Source organism: Bos taurus, chromosome 29, assembly GCF_002263795.3.
Source record: "Bos taurus isolate L1 Dominette 01449 registration number 42190680 breed Hereford chromosome 29, ARS-UCD2.0, whole genome shotgun sequence".
NCBI classification, from domain to species: Eukaryota; Metazoa; Chordata; class Mammalia; order Artiodactyla; family Bovidae; genus Bos; species Bos taurus.
Genome location: NC_037356.1, coordinates 12247303 through 12256137, shown reverse-complemented (window position 1 = coordinate 12256137; position 8835 = coordinate 12247303). Strand labels below are relative to the sequence as shown.

The window sequence follows — 8835 nt, the reverse complement described above, 5'->3', positions numbered from 1 at the left end:
ATACTTCGGAGCACCACTTTCAGCTCCTCCTGGCAATGCCAGTATTTTTCAGAGCAAATGTAGTCTAACTACACTTTATCTCTAAAATCAGACAAGTCTGATAAAAATAGAAATCAATGATTCTACTCTTTGTGAAAGAAGACAAATTATGCTTTGAGAGAAAATAATTTGCTATAAAGTATAAAATGTTTTAATATTTATATCTTATAATAAAACCATGACATGTTTATAAACACTCTATCAAGCATTTTTTTACAACGGGGCCACCGCTGGCAACTGGCAACGCAATAAATATGCAAAGACGCAGTGAGTATGAAATATACATCTTGATTTTATAATCGTGTGTGCTTTATTTTTTACACAAATGGAATGGAAGTGTCGAATATTTACACTTAACAGGAGTGTAAGCTGTGCAGTGTCTCTGTAAACTCCAGCCCAGGCAAGGAGTCTTCCCCCTCCCCTCCCATCCTGCACAATGGAGAAGCATCCAGTCAGAGAAAACTGTTACAAAACTTGGCATACTGAAAGGATCTCACGCATACAGCCTGGTGCACTCGGAAGTTAAGACGCGTTTAGGAAACACAGATTCAAAAAGGAGAAAAGTTCGCCATCTCATGGGGAGTGCCTTGCCATTTGGTTGTCTGTCCTCGTGAGTTGCTAGGGAGATTCTGTCTTCTGTCTTTTAGATGATCTTTGTCTAAACCATTCAACCTGTCTTAAGCTTGTCCTCAGCTGCTACAAGAAACTGCACAGCTGTACAAAAAATGATTTCCAAAGCACAGTTTTCAGTGAGGAAGGATATTTACAGACTAAAGTGTGTGTGTAGGTTTCCATCCACAGTCACGCGTACCCAATGTGGTAAGTGTATACATGATATACAAACCACATATGCCATACATACACAGAAGTAAAATGTATATCCACAGAATTCTGGAGGGAGTCCTCTTTCAAATCAGTTGTCACAGGAGAGACTCCACATACTCTAAGGGAAATGTCCCCTTTTGTTCCTGTAGGAGTGACAAATTACTATGATAAACTTAGGAACTAGCCTGAGTCTCTGACTTAAATATTTTTGTAGGAATTTAGGCAGGACCAAGACAGGAAAAAAAAAAGATGTAATTTCACCAGCAAGTCCATTCAATCTCACCAGAGCAATCACCAGCTGAAAAGCAGAGGGAGCTTCAGATGAAAAGAGGAAAAAGAAAGCTTATGAATGGGGGAAAAAAAATCTCTCTCTCTCCAAACCAAGGTGATGGCATGGCTTCCACGAGAAGAAAGAGGTTTGCTGTCAGAACAACTGTTGGGGCTGGAGTCTGCCTTTAGCGAAAGGAAGTGTCCTTGGAACCGTGGGGTGGTGCTGGGAGTGGGCTCCTTGTGGACCAGGCTTCAGGCAGAAAGGGACCCAGGTGCCGGCAGGGCCCAGGGCACGTGCATCGTCACTGCCTGGGCAGCGGTGCAGGCTGGCTCGGGGAGGCCTGCTGGAGCTGGCTCCAGCCGGGACCTCATTCACGCTCAGCTTAGCTTTCTGGGCTGCCTGGGTGAAAATGGTGACCCAAAGAATCTGTGTCATGAGTCCAGCGTGTGGACTTGCTGTCTGAATCAGCCAGGAGCCCTTAAAGGACAGAAAAATTAAGGAGCGGGTTATGGGAGAGGAGGTGGCCAGAGACGTGAGAAGAGAAAGTACAGAAACGGTGGAGACAGAGGAAGAGGTAAGGGAGTGTCTGAGATGGTGGGAGAGACGGACAAAGAGATGAGGGAACAGAGGGCAGGGAGTAAGGAAGGGATGAGGGAGACAGCCAACGACTCGGAGGAGATAGGAAGGATGAAGGGAGAGGTACATGAAAGAGATGGAACGAGCTAGAACCAGGAGGAGAAGAGCAAAGGGAAAGAATGAGATGAAAAGAACAGAGGCCAGAGCCATAGGAGTGGGGAGCTCTTCCCCTGGCTCGGAGTCCTGAAGGGCTGGCAGTGGGATTCAAGACAGCTCACAGGCACCTGAGTGCAGCTCCGGAAAGATGGGCGCACCCAACAGAGCCAACCCAAGAGCATAGGGCTGGGAGGAAAGGCCTGCAAAGAAATGGCCCACAGATCCCGTGGGAGGAGAGCCGGAAACAAATGCCCCTGCAATTAGCTGACGAGTGGGATTTTTGATTTTGGTAAAGCTGAGACCCCCGTGGTGCTACACATTGTACCAGAGCATGAAAAATAGCACCAGTGACACGATCTGGCACTTTTCCGAAAGGGCCCAGCGTGTGAAGGTGACATTGCGCCCCCAGCAAGCTTTCAGATTGGAGAGAGCTCTCGACAAAGTTTGCGGTGTTAGCACCAGTCTGGCCCCAGGCTCCGCGTGCATTTGCACCAGTTGTAATCTGGGTAGCTTTCGCGCCATTTCCATCTTAAGTCATCGGGTCTGCGGCAAAATATACCCGTGGGTTGGAGCCGTGGAGACCTCAACATTGGGAAGCGCAAGACAACACAACAAATGGAGGTGTAAATTCTACAGGAAAAGACCCTCTCACCAATTGGCTTGGTGATTCTTCAAGCAAATATATATGTCTATATATATTTATATAAATCTACATAAAAAAAATCAGTGCAAATGCCATTTCTTATCTGGAAGCATCTACACTAGGAAAATAATTATGTTACTACAAAACCAAGGGTTGGTGGTTCAATTTGATTGTACTCAGCCACAGCAATACTTAATATTAAATGGAAAAGCACATCACACGACCCGCGGAAACATCTATTCATTAATGACAGTCCTCTAAATAAATGGTTGCATGCTCAGTTGAGAAACCAAAGAAGTTATCATGGTGGCCTAAAAGTAGAGCTGGGATCAGGAATGGCATTCTGGTGGCGGAAACTTCTGGGAGCAAAGATGGATGAAAGTAGGCCTTGACCTGAAACTGGCGAATTGCAGACATGGCTACGTTTTTGACATTTTGAACACTCTAAAGAAATCTTGGGAAATTTAACTCTCATCAGAGGGAAAATGGATTGCTAGCCCTTCCATTGGTAAAGGCAGCCTCCAGACTATAGGTAGACGCATGGCTTTGCATCTCTTGTGTCTGTTTTGGTGACTGCAGCCAGGCAGACTGTGGTGTTTTAGTGTCAAATGAAAAATGCTTGTTTTTGGAAAGAGACCCTCATTCTGAGCTCTGATGTTCTTCCTGTGAAGAAGCCCCATCACTGCTGATGGCTCTGCCTCTCGCTCTCCCATCCCAGCCGGCATGCTGGTTTGCTGCACAGTGTGGCAGAATCCTGCCAGGTCTGGATGTACCCCAGAAATAAGGCGACGGGGCTTAGTCTGGGCATGCATACGACCCAGAGTTGAGTAGTTACAGAGATCACTGGAAAGTCTCTCTCTAAACACCTGGGGTGCAAGCAATGCTGATGTCACCAGCTCTAAAGTGGGAGATAGGCTTCGGGAAGTTTCTTTTTTTTTAATCATCATAGTTATAATTGCTAAAAAATAAACTTGGTCCAGGTGCAGCCCCCAAGAAAGGCAGTTCAATTGGTTGAGCTCGAAGTCATTAATGGTCTTTCCTGGTGGTTCTCTCTCTGTCCTGTACACAGAAACAAAAGCCTGCACCCCTCACCCGCTCCTGTCAGATCCTCCCCTTCTCTCTCTCTTCCTCAAAGAAATATTGCATCTTAGGACAGATCTCTCCACGGCTCTGCACCTTCTCTGGCTCTTACAAAAGCCCTCAGTTTACTTATAAAACAGACAGAAGAGTCCTAATTATTCATGACAGCCAAAATACTAAATGATCCTTTAAGAGTTGTATGTAAGTTACTAGGAACAACATTATTCAGCTATTTGCATGGCAGGCCCAGGGTATTTAACAAGAAAAAAGCAAAAACTTTCCTTTACATCATTGGTATGAATTTGTCTTTGAAAGCCATCAGCTTGAAAAAAATGCATTAACCAAATGTCCTCCAAAAATATCCACGAGGGCAACTCATTAAGGGATGTGCTCCATGAGAGTGGATCTCTGATGTGGGAGGAGGATCGCGGGAGGTAATGAGGGAGAAGTCTTTGTCAGGCTTTAGAAGGAACTCATATGCTCTTAATGGATCACTGGCAACAAAAGGGAGAGTGCAACTTTCTGTTCTTGAGTTGGATCATCTGCAGATAGTGCATACACTTAGTCTTTCAATTAATCTTTACAAAATATTTCACAAAACTTTTTTTAACCTATAGAAATTCGCTTCTATACATTTAATATATTTTTATTGTATAAATTATTCTCATCTTTAGTGCCTTCTTTCAGTTTATAAACGGCAAAATAGACAATAAACAATCATAAAGCTAACCCCAGGTGGAATCCCCTCCTCCCAGTGAGGTCAGTCCTCCACACACTTGTGAATTTTATGAAATGCTCATCTTTGTAGATGCCAGGCAAAGAAACTACACGCTCGTCCCTCTCTGATAGGAATGTTATGCTGTCTCCAAAGGGACTCCTTGCCTTCCCCTCCCCCATTCTTTCTTTTGCTTGTAAAGAAATCAAAGGATGTGCATAGTCCTAAAATTTGAAGTGTACCAATTATAGATGTGGGTAATGGGAAGGTTGGTGAAGTTCAAGTGCTGGCAACTTTTCTTTAAAGCGAAAAACACGGGGAGCTCAGCAGCTAAGTCAGCTCTGGACATCTGCTGGGTGAGGAGGCTGCCCATCTCTTGGGCACGGAGCCCATCAGAGGTTCGTCCCTACACCTGGCACTTTGAGCAAACCAAAGCCTTCCCCGCGTACTGCGAAGTCTTTTCTGTCCCACCCTTTGGCCCCTCCTTTTCCTTCATGGCTTCACACAGTTTGTGTTGTACATTCATAAGAATTCACATTGACTGCAAAAACATAAATGCAACAAAAACATAAAAGCCTCCAAGTAGTATATTATATATATTTTGTTCTTCTAAATGCTCTTCTGTCATTGTTGGAGGTGCAGTAGCTAATTTATAACTTCTCCTTTGAGGGAATCCAGATGAAAGGCCCAGACTGCTCTTCAATAACAAGCTTGCATTGGTTATAGATATCTTCTAGGGTGTCGCCTTGGACGATAGCTGGAACAAGAGCAAACACACCGGAGTCAGGAAGCATTTCCTGGCTGGTGAAGAATGACCATCAATCATGTAGAAGAAGCTCAAACAGTGACAAACTCATCAGGAGGCTTCATATGACTTCACAATAATAAGAAAAAGCAGAGATTCACTTAAGCAAGGTCACATCAATGATTTAAAAAATGCTTTTAAGGCATGTCCTAGATTAGTAATAAATATATCAGTCTTCCTTCTTTCTACATGTCTCTCTGTAGTTCTACATGATGAATCACTCATTTATTTAAGTTTTATGGGTGTTGACTCTGGGCCAGGCACTGAGCTAGGCATTGATCAATTTTCAGACTGAGAGCTCCCTGTTACCAAAGAAAGCTGGACTTATATTCTCCAGCTTATATTCTCTTATAAGCTGGACTTATATTACTTATTTTATAATGGGCAGAAATTAGAATATTTTAGATGCAGAGGAAATAATAAGGATTTTAGAAAAAACTTTAGTTACTCTCCTCAATCCCCAAAACCTTTAATAAGAAACTTTATTCATTCTCCAAGTAATCTAATAAATTGAGATTTTCCCATTCAGGGCTCTTCATAGTGAGAATATCTTATGGCAATTACTTGCAAAAAATACATAAAATAGAAGGAAACACACAGTGTATTACCCCAAAAACCAATTCACTTACAGTAGATTTAAATACATTTTATTATCTCCTTTGGACAAAAACTATCTTGTAGATAGATATCCCAAACACATCAATACTATCCGTATGACACTGGGGCTTAAAAAGAAGTCGTTACTGAAACATGGTTTAGATTTTCAAAAACAGTCCTTGGAATGTGCTGATCATTATATTTTATTCCTGAATATAAAGCATTGTTCAACATGTACATTGTTTTGAACATACTGGATGTTCTTTTAGGGGGAAACATAACTCATATCTTTGTTACTGATGGGAATTTTACTTAAGATTTACCTGATTCAACAGATTTGCAAACTGCTAAGGCACCAGCTTTCTCATCTTTTGATTGAGATAAAAAGGAAAACACCTAACTTCATGTAAGGTAACTCGGGAGGAAAGTTCTTGTTTTAAACCATTAGTTGTAACTGTATGTAGGCTTAATCTCTGAGTTGTGTCCAACTCTTTGTGATCCCACGGCCTGAGTTCTGCACTGAACTTAGAGGATCTTCCCGACCCAGGGATCAAACCCGGGTCTCCTGCACTGCAGGAAAACTCTTTACCATTTGAACTACAGGGAAGACCTATCAGTTGTAAGGCAAATTCCAAAGTTTGAACACTTTTTGGACCTGATCAGTGTTTCATGGAAGTATATAAGAATAGAGAACCTATGATAACCAGGACAAAATATCCCCCCTAATTTATGTTTCCAAGGAAATATTTAAAAAGAAAAAACATTTTTTATGCATTAAGATATGACATGGAATTAACTGAAACACACGAAGTGCTTCAAGCATCTTCTTCTGGTGCCTAATGGGGAGACAGACCCAGAGGCTCATGAAGCAGAGACTAGAGACCCTGGGACTACTTTTCAAGAGTAACTGCTTTGGACAGTGCACATCTGGAGCCTTAAAAGTTTCGTTTTCAAATTTCTGATCATCTCAGGGAGAGAAGTTGGATGAGATTTTGTTGTTGTTGTTCAGTTGCTAAGTCCTGTTCGACTCTTTGTGACCCCATGGACTGCAGCACACCAGGCTTCCCTGTTCTTCACTATCTGTCTCCTGGAGTTTGCTAAAATTCATGTCCATTGAGTTGGTGATGCTATCTAACCATCTCCTCCTCTGCTGCCCCCTTCTCCTTTTGCCTTCAATATTTCCCAGCATTTAGGTCTTTTCCAATGAGTCATCTTTGAATGAGATACTAATGCTTAACATCTCTCTCCCAGGAGATAGCTCAGTCTCTGCCACTCATGGTTTTGGGTAGGGCCAGTGGGAACCAGGAAGCTGAATCCAGAGAAGAAGGAACCCAGAGTTTTGAATCAAATGGAAGAAGTGGCAAATAAGGCATTTTTAGCAGGAAGGTGCTAGAGCCCAGGTATACCAGGCCCAGAGCCCCCTCCATGCCAATGTCAGACAATTCATCCTCTTTCTCACAGTACAAATGCGAATGAACATACCTGTAAAATATTCTCCAAATTCTTGTTCTAGCTTAATTGCACGGTCATAGGTTTTCTTGGCTTGTTCCTCTGTTAGACGCTTATTCATTTCCCTGGGAAAAGGGAGAGTCTGGTGTTAGAACACAAAGGGAACACACCAAATCCTGAAAAACTACAGTGGACGTGGCCGAGTGCAATCTTAGCAGCAGCTTCCTAGCCCTTGACGGACTCCTCTTTGTTGGGATGTTTTCAGCCACAACAATGAACTCCCTGTCGCTGCCCCCATCCTCCCCTATCGCTGCCCCCACCCCAGGGCGCTCACGCTCCCAGGGGGTCGTCTCTTGGTCCCATGTTAGATTGAAGATGAATCTATTTTCATGATATCCACTCACTAGTTCTGTCCTCTGCAGCTCTGCAGAGCAGAACCGAACCTCCTTCTTCCAGGACAGGCCTTTGGGTGTTTAAGTGCTGATGTGTCCCTCAGGGCTTCCATTCTTCCAGAAAAAACTGCCCTGCTTCCTTCATCTATTCTTTCATTGGATATGATTTGGAAATGTGTAACTTTCCTGGTCACCCGTCCTTAGATTTTGTTCTCGTCTGTCTCAACCTCTTTTATTTTTATTTTATTTTATTTTTTAACTTTACAATATTGTATTGGTTTTGCCATACATCAACATGAATCCGCCACAGGTATACACGTGTTCCCCATCCTGAACCCTCCTCCCTCCTCCCTCCCCGTACCATCCCTCTGGGTCGTCCCAGTGCACCAGCCTCAAGCATCCAGTATCCTGCATCGAGCCTGGACTGGCGACTCATTTCATATATGATATTATACATGTTTCAATGCCATTCTCCCAAATCATCCCACCCTCTCCCTCTCCCACAGAGTCCAAAAGACTGTTCTACATCAGTGTCTCTTTTGCTGTCTCGTATACAGAGTTATTGTTACCATCTTTCTAAAGTCCATATATATGCGTTAGTATACTGTATTGGTGTTTTTCTTTCTGGCTTACTTCACTGTGTATAATAGGCTCCAGTTTCATCCACCTCATTAGAACTGATTCAAATGTATTCTTTTTAATGGCTGAGTAATACTCCATTGTGTATATGTACCACAGCTTTCTTATCCATTCATCTGCTGATGGGCAGATGTCCTGGCTATTATAAACAGTGCTGCGATGAACACTGGGGTACACGTGTCTCTTTCAATTCTTCAACCTCTTTTAAATACGGGACGTTGTTGTTGTTGTTCAGTCGCTCAGTTGTGTCCGACTCTTTGTGACCCCGTGGACTGCAGCATGCCAGGGTTCCCTGTCCTTCATCATCTCCTGGAGTTTGCTCAAACTCATGTCCATTAAGTCCATGACTTAGAATTGAACACAATCTTCTGGGGTGGCCAGAGGGAGGGGAGGAGAGCAAGTGGAGAGAAGGGAAGATACTTCACAGCTTTCCGGAGCTCATTCCATCTAAGAGAATAAGACTTGACTGTTCTCAGGTCCTGACCTCATAGAAAGCTTAGATCTCTTGACCTTCCCACCCTCCCCAAAGGCTGCTGTTCATCTTCAGTGTGGGCAGCAGACACGTGGAGTGGAGAAACAGAGACAGTCTTCCAACAAATTATAGAAAATGAGACGGGCGCCTCAGGCATGTGTGTCTTTCAGGCTGAA

At 43.4% G+C, this 8835-nt stretch overlaps 1 protein-coding gene across 19 annotated transcripts in view; it reads right to left on the bottom strand.

The window, feature by feature from the left end:
* Positions 1-326: 326 nt before the first annotated feature.
* DLG2 (discs large MAGUK scaffold protein 2) overlaps positions 327-8835 on the bottom strand; it is a 2323126-nt gene continuing 2314617 nt past the window's right edge. For all 19 annotated transcript variants that reach the window (XM_059883216.1, XM_059883213.1, XM_059883215.1 and 16 more), the window contains 2 exons: positions 7190-7281; positions 327-5062 (listed from right to left, as the gene is read on the bottom strand). In XM_059883216.1, the coding sequence (XP_059739199.1) occupies positions 4956-5062; positions 7190-7281 (199 nt within the window). In that variant the 3' untranslated portion in view covers positions 327-4955. The remainder of the gene's footprint in view (positions 5063-7189; positions 7282-8835) is intronic.